We start from the raw sequence: 22,809 nt of genomic DNA, 5'->3' as shown, positions 1-22,809 counted from the left end.
GACAGTCAGTGACATGACTATGTACTCTGTAATGTGCTGCAGAAGATGTCAGTGCTATATAAATACATAATAATAATATGGTAGGTCATTAGACTATGACTATGGTAGGATTCGATTGTGAGCTCCTCTGAGGACAGTCAGTGACATGACTATGTACTCTGTAATGTGCTGCAGAAGATGTCAGTGCTATATAAATACATAATAATAATATGGTAGGTCATTAGACTATGACTATGGTAGGATTAGAGTGTGAGCTCCTCTGAGGACAGTCAGTGACATGACTATGTACTCTGTAATGTGCTGCAGAAGATGTCAGTGCTATATACATACATAATAATAATATGGTAGGACATTACACTATGACTATGGTAGGATTAGTGTGAGCTCCTCTGAGGACAGTCAGTGACATGACTATGTACTCTGTAATGTGCTGCAGAAGATGTCAGTGCTATTTACATACATAATAATAATATGGTAGGACATTACACTATGACTATGGTAGGATTAGTGTGAGCTCCTCTGAGGACAGTCAGTGACATGACTATGTACTCTGTAATGTGCTGCAGAAGATGTCAGTGCTATATACATACATAATAATATGGTAGGACATTAGACTATGACTATGGTAGGATTAGATTGTGAGCTCTTCTGAGGACAGTCAGTGACATGACTATGTACTCTGTAATGTGCTGCAGGAGATGTCAGTGCTACATGGGAGGGGTGATATTTAATGGGCTGAATCTTTTTATCCCATCTGCCGGGTGCATGCAGAATGAGGTCCTATGACTGAGATTTCTTGTAGTTTCTCTTGCTCAGTAAAGCGCATTTCGGATGCCACACTTGATGGATATGAATAATGGACAGACTTGGGAATTAAGCTCTCGAGAGGTAAAATAAAGCTCTGAATAATGCAACAGTCTGATCACAGCGCAGATATAGCAGCTAAAGGCCGGATGACCCTTCCGAGCTGCCTGTAAATCAAGCAGAATGCCATAAACAGCCAGACTCGTGTCTGATCTTATAAACAGAGCCGTTTTTTCAGTATGGAGTTTTATGGAGCGCAGGTGTCTTAGGCTTACCTCGTAATGCGCCACCCTCTGAGACTCCGATATTAACTGCGCATTGCAGATCTTACAGTAAGTCTCCGTAAACAATCCTCTGTCCTCCACTTCTGCAGACTTCATCTGAAAACGGAAAAACACAACAAGAGAGAAGCAGCTAAGTAACAACTCATAACCACATCCGTAAACAGCAGAAAACTCCTAAAAACAAGCAAAGCCTTAAAGAGAAACCGTAACCAAGGGTTGAACTTTATCCCAATCAGTAGCTGATACCGCCTTTCCCATGAGAAATCTATTCCTTTTCACAAACGGATCACCAGGGGGCGCTGTATGGCTGATGTTGTGGTAAAACCCCTCCCACAGGACCATGGTTCTGACATCAAACTGTGGGAGCCTTGTTGCATTGTGGGAAATAAAAGCTGTTTCCAACTGTTTCCAACTGCCAAAGAAAGCAAGCAGCATCTCCTTCCAGTGACATCACCTGCCAGCAATAAAAATGTCACCATGTGATAAATGTCAGAATGTAAATCAGGGAGAGGAAAGCTTTTACAACGGGCAAACACTGACTAAATCATTTATACAGAATTATTGTAAAAATGAAGCATTTTGTTCGTTCCGTTATTTTCACTGGAGTTCGTCTTTTAAGTGTACCAGAGATCATAAAATAGAAAGAATCAATACTTACCTGGGGCTTTCTCGGGATGCCTCCTGCGCATGCGCAGAACATCCAGACTGACGTGACTGAAGCAATTACAGGGGCTGATCGCAGCTGAACGGCCGACTGCTGGAGGAAGCCCCAGATAAGTATTGATTCTTTCTATTTTATTATCTCTGGTTTACTTTCCTCGTACGGCACTGTCATATCTAGCATGCTTTGTAAACGCCTGTGCACAGCATAGATCGTATTTCAGCAGCTTCTGTAGAGGGGTGAGGTGTATTTCCCTTCTCAGCCTCCTGTCACACTGAACTGCCCTCAGTCAATCAGTGAGGAGAAGGAATGTGGGAGGGGAGAGAACACTCTTCCCTCTCCCCAGCAATGCACCAGTATTGAGTTAGGCTGACTGAGATAAGATTCATTAAAGCAGAAACATTTATGATTATATTAGAATGCTTGCAATGCAGGGTCAGGTTGTAGAGTACATAATAAGCAGCAGATCAATGGAATCTGATTTTATGGCAGACAATCCTGCTTTAAAGTCAGCTTTCACATATCCATATGCATCAATTTTTGATATCGATATTCAGTCGATTCAGTCATAATGATCAAATCTGGCAGAGATTGATGTTGCAACATAGCCACCAATCGTTTTGATCTTTTTTTTTGGGGGGGGGGGCACGATCAAGTGTGTGGCGGTAGCTGTATTAGTCTTCCTGATGGACGATGGACCCCTGGCTGGTCTCCCCCAAGTGTATGTGTGTATCCATCAGGCCCATACTGAGTGTTGCAGGCACACTTGTCCACGGCCACGCCTCCTCCCGTGTCTTTTTTTATTGCTGCCGCGTGCATGTACCACGTGACCCCTCCCCCTGCGTTGACGTCACTGCATGCAGCGGTGTCACATGGTACGGGTGCTCGTGGTGGCAAGACAAAAGCACACACGACAGGTGACCCTGCAACACTCACCATGTGCTTGGAGGGGGCAACCACATTACATGGGGGGGTGATCTACATGAAGAGCTAAGATCTGGGTTTATTTAGAGAAAAGACGCCTTAGAGGGGATCTAATTAACATGTATAAATACATCAGACAGCAATATAATAGCTTGGCGGATGAGCTTTTTGTCCCTAGGCCTTCTCAAAGGACTAGAGGACATGATCTGCGCATGGAGGAAAAACGTTTTAGCCATTTATTTAGGAAAGGGTTCTTTATAGTAAGAGTGATTAAGACGTGGAATGCATTGCCACAGGAAGTCGTTATGGCAAACTCTATACCTGCATTTAAAGGGGGCTTAGATGCTTTCCTTGCGTTGAGAGACACCCATGGTTACAATTACTAGGTAATGCCCAGTGATGTTGATCCAGGGATTTTATCTGATTGCCATCTGTAGTCGGGAAGGAATTTTTCCCCTTTTGGGGCTAATTGGACCATGCCTTGTAAGGGTTTTTCCCCTTCCTCAGGATCAACAGGGATATGTGAGGGAGCAGGCTGGTGTTGTACTTTGTACACTGGTTGTACTCGATGGACGTATGTCTTTTTTTCAACCCAAGTAACTATGTAACAAATAGCCCGACAGGGTTGTAGGACCATTTCCAATAAATGTGTAAAATATTTACAAAGACGTGATGGGTGTACTCACTTTTGTGACATACTAAAATGTCTTAAAGGGAGAGGACCTACTACATAGAAGAAGGTAGCCCTTTTGTTGTACCAAATGCAGCTCAACATGGCCATTAGGGCTACGTAAACCCTCCGGATCAGAAACCCCCCCCCCCAGTGTCACACTGCTGGACGGAGTTTCCCATCAGGAATCTCCCCATATTGTGCTATGGTAAGGGGACTATGGGCACCAAGCAACCTTCTTCAACTTACACGGTTGCTTATCCCAACCTTCAGAAGTTATAGACACCAGTTTAACTGGCAAAAAGTTTATATTCAAAAAGCAATCTGACAACGTGTTTCAGAGGTCATGACCCGCTTCCTCAGGTCAATACAAAATGCCTTCATAGCAGGTGGGGGGAGAATGTAGGCACCTCTAATACAAAATTTCAAATTTCACTGGGAAAATGTTAATTGTTGCCATTCTTACACTGTTTATTATTATTATTGATTTATAAAGCGCCAACATATTCCGTGGCGCTGTACAAAGTAAGAAACAAACATGGGGTACATATTAATACAGACAATGGTGTACACCAATATACAAGATACATACTGTAATTAGTGACAAAATACAAAGAATGATACAAAAGCAAATTATAGAATTGGTAATGACAGTGATAAAATGTACATGATGAATAAAATGTATAATGGCAGGGTTCTCAAACTTCGCACAGTTGGTGACTGGGATTAATATTCATGAAAGTGGGTGGAGCCTACAAAAGCCAATCAAAATTCACCTATTGATTTTTAAGGGGAATATTTCATTGCTGCCATTCCTGCACTGTTAATGGCACAAGCCTCAAACCTGGTACAGTTGGCCATTGGGTGACTGGGGTTCAAATTCTGAAAAGAGGGCGGAGCCACAAACAGCCAGATTTATCTCATTGCAACGCAAATTATTGATGCCAAAGATCGCAAAGCTCACAAACTAGGTCATTTAGTAATTGAGTAATTGTGTGTTAGGGTTAGAAAAATTGGGCGGAACCAACACCAGCCAAATACTTGCCTGGGCTATCAGCTAATGTGTGTAATATATATATATATATATATATATATATGTGTGTGTATATAGTGACTTGCAAAAGTATTCGGCCCCCTTGAAGTTTTCCCCATTCTGTCACATTACTGCCACAAACATGAATCAATTTTATTGGAATTTCACGTGACAGACCAATACAAAGTGGTGTACATGTGATAAGTGGAACGAAAATCATACATGATTCCAAACATTTTTTACAAATCAATAACTGCAAAGTGGGGTGTGTGTAATTATTCAGCCCCCTGAGTCAATACTTTGTAGAACCACCTTTTGCTGCAATTACAGCTGCCAGTCTATTAGGGTATGTCTCTACCAGCTTTGCACATCTAGAGACTGAAATCCTTGCCCATTCTTCTTTGCAAAACAGCTCCAGCTCAGTCAGATTAGATGGACAGCGTTTGTGAACAGCAGTTTTCAGATCTTGCCACAGATTCTCGATTGGATTTAGATCTGGACTTTGACTGGGCCATTCTAACACATGGATATGTTTTGTTTTAAACCATTCCATTGTTGCCCTGGCCTTATGTTTAGGGTCGTTGTCCTGCTGGAAGGTGAACTTCCGCCCCAGTCTCAAGTCTTTTGCAGACTCAAAGAGGTTTTCTTCCAAGATTGCCCTGTATTTGGCTCCATTTATCTTCCCATCAACTGACCAGCTTCCCTCTCCCTGCTGAAGCTGCCCCAGAGCATGATGCTGCCACCACCATACTTGACAGTGGGGATGGTGTGTTCAGAGTGATGTGCAGTGTTAGTTTTCCGCCACACATAGCGTTTTGCATTTTGGCCAAAAAGTTCCATTTTGGTCTCATCTGACCAGAGCACCTTCTTCCACATGGTTGCTGTGTCCCCCACATGGCTTGTGGCAAACTGCAAACGGGACTTCTTATGCTTTCTGTTAACAATGGCTTTCTTCTTGCCACTCTTCCATAAAGGCCAACTTTGTACAGTGCATGACTAATAGCTGTCCTATGGACAGATTCCCTCACCTGAGCTGTAGATCTCTGCAGCTCGTCCAGAGTCACCATGGGCCTCTTGACTGCATTTCTGATCAGCGGTCTCCTTGTTCGGCCTGTGAGTTTATTGGACGGCCTTGTCTTGGTAGGTTTACAGTTGTGTTATACTTCTTCCATTTCTGAATGATCGCTTGAACAGTGCTCCGTGGGATGTTCAAGGCTTTGGAAATCTTTTTGTAGCCTAAGCTTGCTTTAAATTTCTCAATAATTTTATCCCTGACCTGTCTGGTGTGTTCTTTGGACTTCACAGTGTTGTTGCTCCCAATATTCTCTTAGACAACCTCTGAGGGTGTCACAGAGCAGCTGTATTTGTAATGACATTAGATTACACACAGGTGCACTCTATTTAGTTATTAGCACTCATCAGGCAATGCCTATGGGCAACTGACTGCACTCAGACCAAAGGGGGCTGAATAATTACGCACACCCCACTTTGCAGTTCTTTACTAGTAAAAAAAATTTGGAATCATGTATGGTTTTCGTTCCACTTCTCACTTGTACACCACTTTGTATTGGTCTTTCATGTGGAATTCCAATCAAATTGATTCATGTTTGTGGCAGTAATGTGACAAAACGTGGAAAACTTCAAGGGGGTGTGTATATATATATATATATATGTAAGTTTGTCCAATGACAAAGAAATGAAAAGTCTCAGAACAGTTTCATTTCAATGGTAGGTTTATTTTAACAGTGGCAGATAGCACATCAATAGGAAAATCGAAAAAATAACCTTAAATAAAAGATAGCAACTGATTTGCATTTCATTGAGTGAAATAAGTTTTTGAACCCCTACCAACCATTAAGAGTTCTGGCTCCCACAGAGTGGTTAGACACTTCTACTCAATTAGTCACCCTCCTTAAGGACCTGTCTTAACTAGTCACCTGTATAAAAGACACCTTTCCACAGAATCAATCAATCAAGCAGACCCCAAACTCTCCAACATGGGAAAGACCAAAGAGCTGTCCAAGGATGTCAGAGACAAAATTGTAGACCTGCACAAGGCTGGAATGGGCTACAAAACCATTAGCAAGAAGCTGGGAGAGAAGGTGACAACTGTTGGTGCGATTGTTCGAAAATGGAAGGAGCACAAAATGACCATCAATCGACCTCGCTCTGGGGCTCCACGCAAGATCTCACCTCGTGGGGTGTCAATGGTTCTGAGAAAGGTGAAAAAGCATCCTAGAACTACACAGGAGGAGTTAGTGAATGACCTCAAATTAGCAGGGACCACAGTCACCAAGAAAACCATTGGAAACACATTACACCGCAATGGATTAAAATCCTGCAGGGCTCGCAAGGTCCCCCTGCTCAAGAAGGCACATGTGCAGGCCCGTCTGAAGTTTGCCAATGAACACCTGAATGATTCTGTGAGTGACTGGGAGAAGGTGCTGTGGTCTGATGAGACCAAAATAGAGCTCTTTGGCATTAACTCAACTCGCTGTGTTTGGAGGAAGAAAAATGCTGCCTATGACCCCCAAAACACCATCCCCACCGTCAAGCATGGGGGTGGAAACATTTTGCTTTGGGGGTGTTTTTCTGCTAAGGGCATAGGACAACTTAATCGCATTAACGGGAAAATGGACGGAGCCATGTATCGTGAAATCCTGAACGACAATCTCCTTCCCTCTGCCAGGAAACTGAAAATGGGTCGTGGATGGGTGTTCCAGCACGACAATGACCCAAAACATACAGCAAAGGAAACAAAGGAGTGGCTCAAGAAGAAGCACATTAAGGTCATGGAGTGGCCTAGTCAGTCTCCGGACCTTAATCCAATAGAAAACCTATGGAAGGAGCTCAAGCTCAGAGTTGCACAGAGACAGCCTCGAAACATTAGGGATTTAGAGATAATCTGCAAAGAGGAGTGGACCAACATTCCTCATAAAATGTGTGCAAACTTGGTCATCAATTACAAGAAACGTTTGACCTCTGTGCTTGCAAACAAGGGTTTTTCCACTAAGTATTAAGTCTTTTATTGTTAGAGGGTTCAAAAACTTATTTCACTCAATTAAATGTAAAGCAGTTGCTATCTTTTATTTAAGGTTATTTTTTCGATTTTCCTTTTGATGTGCTATCTGCCACTGTTAAAATAAACCTACCATTGAAATGATACTGTTCTGAGACTTTTCATTTCTTTGTCATTGGACAAACTTACAAAATCAGTGAGGGGTCAAATAATTATTTCCTCCACTGTGTGTGTGTATATATATATATATATATATATATATATATATATATATAATATAACGTAGGCATAGAATGTTCCAGCCAGCCACCGACTACTCCCAGCTGCCTTTATTAATTCCAAATATAGTAGGCTAATAAAAAAATAGCATAGCTTTTTCATGTGGTAATATTTCTCTCGCCTGTACGGTGATCGCTCACTTTATATATTGGCCTTCAGACGGCACACTGAACGCTTTCTAGGCTGCTCTGTGAAGCCTTTTTCTCCTTCCTGCTCTTTTGTTCTGTTGAGTTTTTACGGTTAGCCTGACAGCAGCAAAGCCCACGTTAGCGATCTATGGAAAAACCGACATGTTACACCACAACCTGCGCCGCGCTGATAAGACCGCGTTCTCGCACTAACAGCAGGGCTCTGAAATTCAATTACTCTGCCCAGGCCAGTGATCTGAAGACTGGGGACGGGAGACACTCAGATATATAAAGCTATGTGTTGCCAGAAATATACCCGCTCTCTCTATCAGGAGAACCGATAGCTGGAGGAGCCTGGAGAGGGCAAAGAAAGTCAAGAGGAGGACGAGGAGAAACGTAAACACCTTGTGAGGAGTACTACTGCATAACTTCATTTGCAGCCACAAGCTCTATATTTTAGAACATACTAAATTAACTGATTTCATGCGCAAAGTGAGTTTGGACATCATGTAGAATTGGTACCAGAGCTGACAATGGTTACATGTGTTAACACAGTTACAAGTTAACACTCAAATGCACTTATGTAAATAAATTACATCTCATATAAAATGAATACTCTGGCTGTATAGTGTACAGGTTAAAGGCTCTGCCTCTGACACAGGCAACCAGGGTTCAAACCTTAGCTCTTCCTTTTCAGTAAGCCAGCACCTATTCAATATGGAGTCCTTGGGCTAGAGTCCCTAACACTGCTATAGAGTGTGTCCTAGTGGCTGCAGCTCTGGCGCTTGGTTTGCCCTAAAATACATACTAAAATCAGGGCTGCGGAGTTGGAGTCAGAGTAATTTTGGGTACCCGGAGTCGGTGGTTTCATAAACTGAGGAGTCGGAGTCAAATGATTTTTGTACCAAATCCTTAGTTCTGGTAAGTATTAGACTAAGGACTAAGGAGTTGGAGAGTCAGAGCCATTTTAGGTAGCTGGAGTCGGAGTTGGAGTCTGGGTGGGTGATATAAAAAAACTGAGCAGTCAGAGGCGGAGTCGGATGATTAAAATGATATATGAATAAGTCAGTTTGCACAATAGCTCAGCTGTGATGTAGCGCTAGTGACTAGGGAAGGGCAATGAGATGCAATGTATGCCGCTTGAAAATATACCAATCAAATCCAGCAAAGGTGCAATTTGATTGGTCCACCATTTTCAAGCTACATAAATTTGCATACAAAATTTGCATAAACCTGTGTCAGCTCAGAATTATTTGCATCTCATTGACCTATTAGTGTCATAAGTACTCATCTGGCGTTATTTTTACAGTAGAAATACTATTTATTATACATAAAAGATATGTATGTCAGAATTTAAAAATACGGTGACAGCTTAATTGCTGCAGCACAAGTAACACGTCTTTGATTGGTTCAGGTTTCATTTTTGCGAACTAAGAACTATTACTGCATATATGTTATTTAAAATTACTAATGTCTGAAATAAAGGACACTTTTTCATTAAATTACAGTTTAAATGTATTAGGAGTCGGGACATTTTTTAACGACTCCGACTCCAAGTGCCCAAAAATTTCCCCGACTGACTCCACAGCCCTGCCTACAAGTTAAATTTGATGAACTCCATATTCTTTCTTTATTTGCTAAAGCAAGTAAAATTCTGGGATTCATAAAAATTGGGAAATAAAATCTCGACATGCTAGTACCTGACATACGAACGCCTGACTTTGAATGAACCGCCTTATGAACGACACAAAAATGGGAACAAGTGGAAAAAAATGTAGCAAGGATGGAAACAGAGGTGCCAATAGCAGGAAAAAAACTATAAAAAATCGTTTAAAAGAGGAGGTAGTGGTGGACTTGCATCCCCAGGAAGTAGACATCGAATTAGTAGATTTGATAGTCAACAATGACATTTATTTATACGCTCCACTGTGCAACGCGTTTCGCAGAATCAAACCCCCTTCATCAGGCAATAACGGGAGCAATAAGGCGCTTGGCAGCTGCACTGACCAGTACTAGTTATTGCTCCAGTTATTGCCTGATGAAGCAGGGTTGAGCCTGTGAAACGCGTTGCATTGTGGAGTATATAAATAGATTTCATTGTTGACTATTAAATCAACCAATTCGGTGTCTACTTACTGGGGAGGCAATTCCACCACTACTGCCTCTTATAAGCGGTTTTTAACAGGTTTCTCCTGTTATTGGCGCCTCTGTTCCATCCTTGCTACATTCTGGAGTCTTCTTTTTATGAAAGGGTGTTACCTCTTGTCTCCTGGCTACAGAGAGCGACCTTTTAACCTTAGTGGGGTCAGGTCCTAATGCCCCCCACCCGCCAATACAGTGGTTGCCTTTGAAGTAACCAACACTTGTGAGTATACCAGCACACATTTTGTCTCTCCATAACCTAGATGTACTACATACTGCACTATATTGGGCTCTAGGTGTCCTTTTTTTCCTCCTACAAGTCGAAAAAAAAGGTTTTCAAAAAAAGACGTTCTAGTTTTTCAGAAACTTGATTTTAAAAAATGCAAAGAAAATTTGCTTTATGTATCACATTTCTCCTAAATCTGATAGTGAACACTAAGAACAACAGGTCAGGTAAGCTAAATAAATACATTTCTTATTGGATCATTTCTTTTCAGTTAATATCAGGTTTCATCCCACCTTAAAGGACAACTGAAGCCAGAGTTATGTGGAGCCTGCCATATTTATTTCCTTTTAAGCAATACCAGTTCCCTGACAGCCCTGCTGTTGCTCAGGCTAATACTTTTAGCCACAGCCCGTGAACAAGCATGCAGAAGATCAGGCGCTTGACATTTTACCAGATTAGCTGCATGCTTGTTTCTGGTGTTGTTCAGGCACTACTGTAGCCAAATAGATAGGCAGGGCTGCCAGGCAGTTGTTTAAAAGTAAATAAATATGGCAGCCTCCATATTCCTTTCACTTCAGGTGTCCTTTAAAAAATCCAAACACAATATTGAAACCAGCTATTGTATCTATAAAAAAAATAAATAAAAATCACCCACACTGATCAACTAAATCCTTAAACACATATACAAAGTGACCAAGCTTAAAAAAAAAAAAAAAAAAAAGTAAAAACCTCTGTTCAAAGTGTCCGGACCAGGCCCTGACCCCGCTGGGTCATAGATTCCACGCCTGCGCAGTTCACATGGCTGCTTGCGCGTCTGCGCAGGTCGGAAGCTCCCTGCCGCGGTCCAGTCCCGACACTTTGAGCAGCGATTGTATAAAGAATTTGTACTGTAAATAGGCACCTTAAAGGACATCAGAGGTGAAAATAAACTTATGAGAAAACAATTGTATCTAACCTCAGTCTCCTAAAATTGACCTTTTTAGATATCCCACAGTTTTATTTTATATTTAAATCTAGTTTTTAAGTTTTTACTGTTTCATTGTCTCTGCTCAATGACCCCTCCATTGCAGTATGCCAGAGCTCAAATCTATGAATTATTGACCCTTTTTATCACTTTCCTGCTCTCAGAAGCCATTTACTGACAGGAAAGTGTTTTATGGCTGTAATTACTTATGCGTGTGTACAGTGAGGGTAATGGTATAGTCTGACCCAGTCCGACCCAGACAGAAACTGTAATTTGCATACCTGATGTTTAATTTTTTAAAACAAAAAAATGAACACAGCCTAGTTATTTGTGTGCTAGGCACTATACATACACATGTCTATCTCATAATGTCACCTCGGTTGTCCTTTAAGAGATGCAAAAAGCCATCAGGGGATTCAGACCACTAACCTCCACCTAGAACAGAACTCATAGGATACGCCAAATAAAACATGCAGAAACAAAAGGCAGTTTTGTGGTCAGACAGATAATGGTGAGGGATGCTGGTTTAGTAACACGCTCCCCCTCCTCACACTGTATACTGTCAGTGACCCGCAGATACACAGCACAGAGGATCGATACCATAGATAATCTTTAATGATCTCGGGAGGCCTGGAGCTGCCCCTCTCCTCGCACTGAGCGGATTTTCCGGATGGCTTCTGCTGATCTGCCTGATACTGCCAGAGACACAACAGCCACTGATCAGTTTTCGGCATGCTTCTCAAAGCGCGACGCGTGAATCAAAGTTATCGACCGGTGGCCTCAGAAACCCAGATCTGCACGTGAATGTACACGATAATTAAATCATGTGGATTTCACAGCTGATGGAGACCGTCACTCATGCCGGAAAAAGGCTCTCTGCAAGCAGAATCTCATCACGTTCCTCTAAAGGCAAGACCACGACTGGCTTCACTGCATTTCACAGGGAAGTTTTCACACCAATGACAGGGCAGGGAGCACGGGAGAGACAATTGTGCGGCCATAGCGCCCAACTAACTAAACAAACTGTGAAAAGCTTTCTATTGAGGAAAGCAGGCAACAGACATCTTGTGGGACAGCAGGTGAGACCGTCATTCCTCAAACAATCCGTCACAAAATTGTGGCTGGCTCCAAACATTTGGAGTTCAGGTGCTACTCTGTCCAATCCAGGAGCCAGCAGGACTTTTATCACCTTTGCCATCGGGTCCAGGGCTGTGGAGTCGGTATAAAAATCATCTAACTCCAACTCCTCAGTTTTTGACACCATTGACTCCAGGTACCCAAAATGGTTCCGACTCCTGGACTCCTTAGTCTAATACTTACCAGAACTAAGGATTTGGTACAAAAATCATCCGATCTCGATCTCCGACTCCTCAGTTTATGAAACCACCGACTCCAGGTGTCCAAAATTGCTCTGACTCCGACTCCACAGCCCTGATCGGGTCCAGCTCTAAGTTCTGGCCTAGCAATATCCACATCAAAGCGCGCAAGTGAAACAACAAACGTCACAACATGTCCGCATTCAATAGACTTGTATACAAGTGCCAAACCTCCAAGATAGTTGTGATGGTTGATCCACCGGTTGGATCTGGCAAACAACCTTTTATCAGTTGGTCGTCTTGATGTTGTTTGACAGCCGTACACACACCCCCAACTATCCAACAACAGACCAAGTTTAGATGATAGTTGGGCAGATTGTTTGGAGGGGTGTATAGGCCTTTAAAAGCTTTGTCCATCTTACACTGTGTGTCAATATTGCAGCTTTATGATAGTGTGAAAATCAGTAGTCAAGTACTCCCTTCCACATTGCCCATAGCAAAATCCCTATCGTTTACTCCAAATGGGGTTTGTTGTAGTGATGATTGAAAATCAGCTGATTATGCCTAAACGTAATTAGGATTTGTAAATTCAATAAATTTGTATAATTTGTGCGCCATTTCCTGGTGACTTTAGCAGTGAATAGCCCCCATATATGCTACTGACACCAAAATTGCTACATAGGTTGAGGAGAATAGTAGGTACAATAAAAAAAAACTGCAAAGAAAAATGTTTTTCAAAAATGACAGTTTAAAAACCATTTTCCTTTGTATTATTGAAATAGATTTTCTCAAAAGTTACAAGGGCTTTTTGAGAAAATTTTTTTTTTTTTACTTGTTCCACAGTATTCCCCTTAAAGCAGATCCGAGATGAAAAACTAACTATAACAAGTAACTTGTCTATATATCTTATCTAAAGTTTAGATGGTTTACACAGCAAATCTAGCTGCAAACAGCTTTAATAGAATAAGAATATTTCTTCCTGTGATACAATGAGGGCAGACATGTTGTTTGTAAACATTACACAGAGGCAGGCTTATCTGCACTATCAGCACCAAGCCTGTGAAAAAAAAACCTAATCCCCCCCCCCCCCCCTCCCTCCTCCCCTCTGCCTCTGAAATCTCTGGCTAGTAATACCTCCTCCTCCCGCCCAGACTGAGCTCCCATGAGCCCTTGCTACTACCAAGGCTCTCTAAAAACTGTGGGCGGGGCTTGTTTAGTTTATAGGGAATTCGAGTATTAAAACAAAAACAAAAAAGTATTTGGCTTGAGGAATGCTCTATAAACAATAGGAAAGGAACACAATTATGCAATGAGTAAAAGTTCACCTCGGATCCACTTTAACATACGTAGCAATTTTGGTGATGATAGAATGTGTGGGGGCTGTGCTATTAACCACTAAAGTCGGCAGGAAACTATGCAAAATTACAGATGGATTACATTTACGATGCAACATTTTGGGAAAATTAATAATTTTGCATGTAATCACTAATAACGCTACTGAATGAAAATCATGACCTGGAACAAACACTAGTTTGTTTGAAATCTTCTCAATTGCAGTCATGAAATGTAGACAATTCAATACAAAAGATCCATTATACAGAACCATAGATTGCCTAATACAGAACCATAGGTTGCCTAATACAGAACCATAGGTTGCCTAATACAGAACCATAGGTTGCCTAATACAGAACCATAGGTTGCCTAATACAGAACCATAGGTTGCCTATGGTTCTGTATAATGGATCTTTTGTATTGAATTGTCTACAATTCACGACTGCAATTGAGAAGATTTTATACTGAAGAATAAAGACTTTGTGCTGTTCCTATGAAAAAAAAAACCCTTTAGTCTAAGACTGTTTTGTGAATATTGATTGCTTAGTGGGGTGGAACTATACTTTAATATTTTATTTGTGGACTTTGAGAAACACTAGTTTGTTCCAGATGATTTGCTGGGAAGAGCTCTTAATATATTAAATGTACTTCGAGCATTGCCAAATGCCATCAAAACAGCTTGGATTAGATACGATGCATCCTTTTTCAGAAGATGAATACAACCAAAGAAGAGTTTGTCAAAGAGTTCCACCACATTAAAGTCCTTCTGGAGGTTTCTGAGAAGGCATGTGAAGTTCCTGGAATATCGTATGGGAAAGCCATTAGGTCTGAAAGTACGGTATCTAAATACTTTATCGCTTTAGGCTGCCATCTAAAAGAAACGTTATTCTTCAGGTTGATGACCTCAATCGCCGAAAGGTGGAAGTTAAGCGATTCAGACTTGCTAAGATTAACTTTGAAATTGCTAACCTCCCCGAAACGACTGAATTCTTTTACAACTGAAGGGAAACAGTTATTAGGCTGATGAATATAAAGTAAAAGGTCGTCTGCATTGGGGGACATTTTATGTTCCAGTTCTCTGATTCTCAGTCCTTTAAAGGAATTATTTTATCTAATGGCCAATGTGAGGTATACAGTAGAAGAGATAAGTGGCAGTTCCACTTCTTTAAAACTGTGTTTGATCGACTAGATGGGTAGACCTTAAAGTCAAATTGATTTCCCTTCCCCATATCTCCTTTGTTATGGGCAGGGAATTCTTTGTTGCCTATGCCTCTACCGGTTATTGAAGAATATTTGGCTATGTGGAGACCCCAGCGGAAGCATTTGGGCCGGTCTAAATTGCACTCCTTAAGACTCATACACACGTACCAACAATCTGTCCGACAATCTTCCAAAGTTGTCAGTTGCAAGAAAAGTTGGGTGTGTGTACAGCTGACAAACAACCAGATGACCAACTGATAACAGGTTGTTTGCCAGATCCAACAGGTGGATCAATTTGACCAACTATCAGGCAGGTTGGAATATGTGTACAAGTCTTTTGTGAATGAGGACATGTTGTAAAGTTTGTGGTTTAGCTTGCATGCATAGTATTTAGGCGAATTGGTTGTTTAGTTGGTTGGCGTGTGCGTAAGTACCTGTCAGGTAAACAACTTGTTGTGTAGTTGGTCATGTCGTGCATTAAGTTGGACATGTGTATGAGCCTTTAGAAGAGTCCCTTCTGATGAAGAGGGATTTTCCCCGAGTTGTGATGCTTCTTCCTGGAATAACTGGAGTGCTACTAGGGCTCTCACTAATGGTGGCCATACATGGTTCAATTTTTTTCATCCAATCCTACCATTTTCTATGTAATATAAGGGAACTGCCTAAATTATCCTTTCAGTATATTCACTTAATTTACCCTTATACTACATAGAAATGTTAAGATTGGATGAAAATTTCTTTACCATGTATGGGCCCCATTAGAGAGAGATCTGATCTCAGAAGGATTGGTTATTTCCTGACCTCATCTCAGAGACAAGTTTTGGCTACAATCCTCTGATTAATTCAGATAGCTTCAGGTTAGACACGTTGCCCAATATTGTCTTAGAGAGGGGCTGGAAATTTCACTTGCTCCTATTCAAAGAGAATTTCATAACTATTCCCATACCCCGGGGTTAATCTCACTCTTGTATTCGGAAATATATGGTTCTAGAACTTGGAGGAGGTGACTCCAGTAATGACAAAATGGCAGGACAGATTGAAGACCAATTGGACAACCGAGGAATGGGTATCGGTCTTTATGGATATGGCTAAATCCTCAATCAATAGCCTAAGGAAAGAAAGGAGATATAAAGTTCTGTATGATTAGTATAGGACTCCTATAGCACTTTTGCGTGCTAGGGGTCTGTTGCCTTCCAAAAATTTCTTCAGGGGCTGTGGAGTCATGGCAGATCAGGAACACTGCTGGTGGTCTTGCACTATAGTTCAAGGAGTGTGGTCGGAATGCTTTCAGCTGGCTTCTAGGGTTCTGCAAACCGATATCCCACCTAGCCTATGGATGGCCCTATTTGGCAAAAGGATCCCTTTATTATCAAAGCATAAAAATAAGCTGTTTGTTCATTTTTTTAATGCTACTAATACAATCCTAGCAAAAGCATGGAGGTCCTCTTCTATTCCTTTTTCTGCTATTATGAACAAAATAAGAGATTATTGGATGGAGAAGATCACCTCCACATTAAACAACCAGAATAGCCAGTTTGACAGTGTTTGGGCTCCCTGGGAAGATTGGAGCTCTTTAGATTGAGGTTTATGGCATGGTCTGGTACGGGACCAGGTTCTGCCAGACCTATTCCTTCACGTAATTGCATCATTTCTGATTTATGGATTCCAGCTGTTCTTATATGTATGTATTGTCTTTATCCATAACGGCTATATTGTATTTATTTTTCTGTTTTTATTGTTTTTTATTACCTCTTGATGGTACACGGTGTCTTATTTCTTGGCAAATGTTATATTTCTTTATTTTTCCATTAATAAAAACTTGTTGAAAGAAATGTGTTTGATATTCAGCACCAGGGCCGTTTCTTGCCCCGTTCAGCCGGTTCTGCTGAACGGGGCGCCGATGAGTGACAGATTGGGGGGCGCCAGGCCGTCCCTGTGGCCGCCGCCACTGCTCCCCCTCCCTCCCTCCTGGCGCCTCACTCAGACCTCGATCAGGCGGCGACCAATCGTGCGGGCGCTAGGACCCAGCGCCCGCACTATGCGGAAGTGACATCACTTCCGCATATAGAGCGGTTGCGTCCGGCGCCCGCCGGTACTGGTCGGGTCGCCGCTGATCCTGAGGTCTGCAAGGTAAGGGGGGAGCGGGAGCGGCGGCTGGGGGCTCCCTGTCACTTACTGCTCAAACGGGCTCCCTGTCACTCACTTCCTAAAGGTACTCCCTGTCACTCACTTCCTAAAGGGGCTCCCTGTCACTCACTTCCTAAAGGGGCTCCCTGTCACTCACTTCCTAAAGGTACTCCCTGTCACTCACTTCCTAAAGGGGCTCCCTGTCACTCACTTCCTAAAGGTACTCCCTGTCACTCACTTCCTAAAGGGGCTCCCTGTCACTCACTTCCTAAAGGGGCTCCCTGTCACTCACTTCCTAAAGGGGCTCCCTGTCACTCACTTCCTAAAGGGGCTCCCTGTCACTCACTTCCTAAAGGTACTCCCTGTCACTCACTTCCTAAAGGGGCTCCCTGTCACTCACTTCCTAAAGGGGCTCCCTGTCACTCACTTCCTAAAGGTACTCCCTGTCACTCACTTCCTAAAGGGGCTCCGTCACTCACTTCCTAAAGGTACTCCCTGTCACTCACTTCCTAAAGGGGCTCCCTGTCACTCACTTCCTAAAGGGGCTCCCTGTCACTCACTTCCTAAAGGGGCTCCCTGTCACTCACTTCCTAAAGGGGCTCCCTGTCACTCACTTCCTAAAGGTACTCCCTGTCACTCACTTCCTAAAGGGGCTCCCTGTCACTCACTTCCTAAAGGGGCTCCCTGTCACTCACTTCCTAAAGGTGCTCCCTGTCACTCACTTCCTAAAGGGGCTCCCTGTCACTCACTCACTTCCTAAAGGGGCTCCCTGTCACTCACTCACTTCCTAAAGGGGCTCCCTGTCACTCACTCACTTCCTAAAGGGGCTCCCTGTCACTCACTCACTTCCTAAAGGGGCTCCCTGTCACTCACTCACTTCCTAAAGGGGCTCCCTGTCACTCACTCACTTCCTAAAGGGGCTCCCTGTCACTCACTCACTTCCTAAAGGGGCTCCCTGTCACTCACTGCCTAAAGGGGCTCCCTGTCACTCACTGCCTAAAGGGGCTCCCTGTCACTCACTGCCTAAAGGGGCTCCCTGTCACTCACTGCCTAAAGGGGCTCCCTGTCACTCACTGCCTAAAGGGGCTCCCTGTCACTCACTGCCTAAAGGGGCTCCCTGTCACTCACTGCCTAATGGGGGTCCAGGCTGGCTACATGTACTGGGGAAACTGGCTGTTTGTCATTATGTGCATTTACTGGTGAAAAGCTGTCTCTTATTATGTGCATTTACTGGTGAAAAGCAGTCTCTTATTATGTGCATTTACTGGTAAAAAGCAGTCTCTTATGTGCATTTACTGGTGAAAAGCTGTCTCTTATGTGCATTTACTGGTGAAAAGCGGTCTCTTATGTGCATTTACTGGTGAAAAGCGGTCTCTTATGTGCATTTACTGGTGAAAAGCGGTCTCTTATTATGTGCATTTACTGGTGAAACGCTGTCTCTTATGTGCATTTAGTGGGGAAATTTTGTCAGTAAAAATAATCTTTTGTCAGTAAATTTTTAGGTATTTGTCAGTAAAAAATAACGTGAAAGGTTGGCAACACTGGCAGGCTGCGCGGCGCAACGGGAAAGATACAGGCAGCCCACCTCACGCTTGGGCTTGGCGGAAGGAGGAGCCGACGACAGCGAGCGAGAGTACGGTGGCCGCAGGCAGCCATAAATACGCAGTGTGTGACTGCGTCGCACTCGCAGAGCCTCTCAACCTGAGTCAGTCCAGAGACTAGCAGACTGCCAGGCAGTCAAAGCCAGCCAGGAGCAAGCCCATGGAAGAGGGGTAGGAATGGGGTACCACATGCATGCGTAAAGAGGTGGAAGGTGTGGGTGTGATTAGGCAGGACATGGGTGTGGTTATGTGGTTGGGCGCGGTTAATTTAACCACTCCCATAGACACCAGAGAAAATCTTGCTGCCAGGTGCCAGGCACCCCAGGCTCACCCCTGTGTGCAGCAGCAGTGTGCGGCGGAGCCCAGCCCCAGAAGGTGGAGTCTTTTTGGCCAGTTGGACTCGGGCTCCTCGCTGCCACTGCTGCTAGTGGGTGCCTTGGCCCTTGCTGCCGCTGCCCGCTAGCACCTCCATGGTCCCCTGCCCGGACCCCCACCGTTCCTGGCCCGGCGCCTTCTTCCAGTTCCACCTGCCATGAGATGGACCTCATGGTAAGTAGGCAGTAAGGCAGGCAGTCTATGTACAGCACTGCCTCTCTCTTTCTGATGTGGCTGCTGGGGGAGGGGGGCGCTCTTTTTGCCCTGGGCTGGTGGTCAGAACCCACCATGGTGATGGTCTAACAGTGTGACTCCCTGGCTGGGGGTAGGGGGGCACTCTTTTTGCCCTGGGCTGGTGGTCAGAGTCTGACCACCAACCAGCCCAGGGCAAAAAGAGTACCCCCCTTCCCCAGCCAGGGAGTCACAGTCAGACCATGGTGGGCTCTGACCACCAGCCCAGGGCAAAAAGAGCACCCCCCCTACCACCCACAGCCAGGGAGTCAAAGTCAGACCATGGTGGTCTGACGGTCAAACCACCATGGTCTGACTGTGACTCCCTGGCTAGGGGGGGAGAGGGTCACACTTTTTTTCCCTGGACAGGTGGTCAGACCACCATACTGTGACTCCCTGGCTAGGGGGCGGAGGGGGTCACTCTTTTTTTCCCTGGGCAGGTGGTCAGACGCAGAGTAAAAAAATTAAAAATAAAATAAAAATGGTGAGTTGGTTTCAAGAAGCCTTTTGACATGATTTCACTTAGCAGCTTTGATTGGGGGGGGGGGGGCAATTTTTTGACTCTCGAACTGGGTGAAATTTAGCCTAGAAACTGCCCTGTTCAGCACAGGTCCACAGGTAGTATCCTGAGCTGTTAGCTGGTGATAGCCTATAATAGACATCATTTTAAGGAGAAAATTATTTTTTATGTCAGTTTGTTCCAGGGAAGCTGCAGGAAAATGATCAGCTGGTCTTGTCAAATGCTTTTTTTTTTTGTTAGCATAGAGGACAGACCAGACTTGTGTTCTTTTAGGTGAAAGAAGTGAGATTGGTTTCATAACATTGTCAATGGTTTGACAGATGTTAACCAGGAATATATAGATCTATGTTCAGAAGAACAGGACATAAATAATAAAAAAAAAACCTTGAGAACTTACAAAGCCTAGATGTGTGTGTCAAACTTTATCATTGGGAATTGGGCAGTGTCATCCAAATGGTATTGTGGGTCTTGATCACGTGAGAGAGCAATGTATCCAGAGCACTTCCATACAAGCAAACAGGTGTATCCCCAGAACTTCCATACAAGCAAACAGGTGTATCCCCAGAACTTCCATACAAGTAAACAGGTGTATCCACAGAACATCCGTACAAGCAAAAACAGGTGTATCCACAGAACATCCATACAAGCAAAAACAGGTGTATCCCCAGAACTTCCATACAAGCAAAAACAGGTGTATCTCCAGAACTTCCATACAAGCAAAAACAGGTGTATCCACAGAACATCCGTACAAGCAAACAGGTGTATCCCCAGAACCTCCATACAAGCAAAAACAGGTGTATCCACAGAACATCCATACAAGCAAAAACAGGTGTATCCCCAGAACTTCCATACAAGCAAACAGGTGTATCCCCAGAACTTCCATACAAGTAAACAGGTGTATCCACAGAACATCCGTACAAGCAAAAACAGGTGTATCCACAGAACTTCCATACAAGCAAACAGGTGTATTCACAGAACATCCATACAAGCAAACAGGTGTATCCCCAGAACTTCCATACAAGTAAACAGGTGTATCCACAGAACTTCCATACAAGCAAACAGGTGCATCCCCAGAACTTCCATACAAGTAAACAGGTGTATCCACAGAACATCCGTACAAGCAAAAACAGGTGTATCCACAGAACATCCATACAAGCAAACAGGTGTATCTACAGAACATCCGTACAAGCAAAAACAGGTGTATCCCCAGAACTTCCATACAAGCAAAAACCGGTATATCCCCAGAACTTCCATACAAGCAAAAACAGGTGTATCTCCAGAACTTCCATACAAGCAAAAACAGGTGTATCCACAGAACATCCGTACAAGCAAACAGGTGTATCCCCAGAACTTCCATACAAGCAAAAACAGGTGTATCCACATAACATCCGTACAAGCAAAAACAGGTGTATCCCCAGAACTTCCATACAAGCAAACAGGTGTATCCACAGAACATCCGTACAAGCAAACAGGTGTATCCACAGAACATCCGTACAAGCAAAAACAGGTGTATCCACAGAACATCCATACAAGCAAAAACAGGTGTATCCCCAGAACTTCCATACAAGCAAACAGGTGTATCCACAGAACATCCGTACAAGCAAAAACAGGTGTATCCGCAGAACTTCTAAACAAGCAAACAGGTGTATCCCCAGAACTTCCATACAAGCAAAAACAGGTGTATCCCCAGAACTTCCATACAAGCAAACAGGTGTATCCCCAGAACTTCCATACAAGCAAAAACAGGTGTATCCACAGAACTTCCATACAAGCAAACAGGTGTATCCCCAGAACTTCCATACAAGCAAACAGGTGTATCCCCAGCACTTCCATACAAGCAAAAACCGGTATATCCCCAGAACTTCCATACAAGCAAAAACAGGTGTATCCCCAGAACTTCCATACAAGCAAAAACAGGTGTATCCACAGAACTTTCATACAAGCAAAAACAGGTGTATCCACAGAACTTCCATACAAGCAAAAACAGGTGTATCTCCAGAACTTCCATACAAGCAAAAACAGGTGTATCCACAGAACATCCGTACAAGCAAACAGGTGTATCTCCAGAACTTCCATACAAGCAAAAACAGGTGTATCCACAGAACTTCCATACAAGTAAACAGGTGTATCTCCAGAACTTCTGTACAAGCAAATTGATGTAACCACAAAACTTCTGTACAAGCAAACAGGTGTATTCACAGAACTTCCTTACAACCTGGTAGGTGTATGCACAAATCTTAGCAAATGTTATATTTCTTTATTTTTACGTTAAAGTGAATGGGAACCGCATTTAAAAAAAATGAGACAGATACTTACCCAAGGAGAGGGAAGGCTCTGGTCCTATAGAGCCTTCCGGCTCCTCTCCTGGTCCCCTCGTTCCAGTGCTGGCTCGCCCGGTAGCAGTATGTGACTAATTTAGGAGGCTTCAGGGAGCCCGAGTGCTCCTGAAGAAGGGTGGCCCTGCACTGCACCTGCACAAGCACGCTCTCTTGCACGCTCACACCTGTGCAGTATGGAGCCGCACGTCTTCAGGAGGACACGGCTCCCGGAGACTTCCAAATACCCTTTCGGTGGAGGATTGAAACGGGGGGGGGGGGGGGCAGCACAGGATAGAGAGCACCGAGAGAGGAGACCGAAGGCTAGTAGCCTATAATAGACATCATTTTAAGGAGAAAATTGTTTTTTATGTCAGTTAGTTCCAGGGAAGCTGCAGGAAAATGATCAGCTGGTCTTGTCAAATGCTTTTTTTTTTTTTTAGCATAGAGGACAGACCAGACTTGTGTTCTTTTAGGTGAAAGAAGTGAGATTGGTTTCATAACATTGTCAATGGTTTGACAGATGTTAACCAGGAATATATAGATCTATGTTCAGAAGAACATGACATAAATAATAATAAAAAAAAAAACCTTCCGAACTTACAAAGCCTAGATGTGTGTGTCAAACTTTATCATTGGGAATTGGGCAGTGTCATCC

The 22,809-nt window shown here is 43.4% G+C and overlaps 1 protein-coding gene across 5 annotated transcripts in view; it reads right to left on the bottom strand.

The window, feature by feature from the left end:
* Nucleotides 1-22,809, bottom strand: part of ZMAT4 (zinc finger matrin-type 4) — a 761,540-nt gene that overhangs the window by 524,824 nt on the left and 213,907 nt on the right. For 4 of the 5 annotated variants that reach the window (XM_068255194.1, XM_068255195.1, XM_068255191.1 and 1 more), the window contains exon 2: nt 1,080-1,184. In XM_068255194.1, the coding sequence (XP_068111295.1) occupies nt 1,080-1,184 (105 nt within the window). Of the gene's footprint in view, nt 1-1,079; nt 1,185-7,814; nt 7,856-22,809 lie in introns of those variants that run through there. The other variant, XM_068255193.1, reaches the window with a different exon arrangement.

Source organism: Hyperolius riggenbachi, chromosome 10, assembly GCF_040937935.1.
Source record: "Hyperolius riggenbachi isolate aHypRig1 chromosome 10, aHypRig1.pri, whole genome shotgun sequence".
NCBI lineage: Eukaryota > Metazoa > Chordata > Amphibia > Anura > Hyperoliidae > Hyperolius > Hyperolius riggenbachi.
The sequence above is the reverse complement of the archived record's forward strand: the minus strand, read 5'-3'. Positions and strand labels throughout refer to the sequence as shown.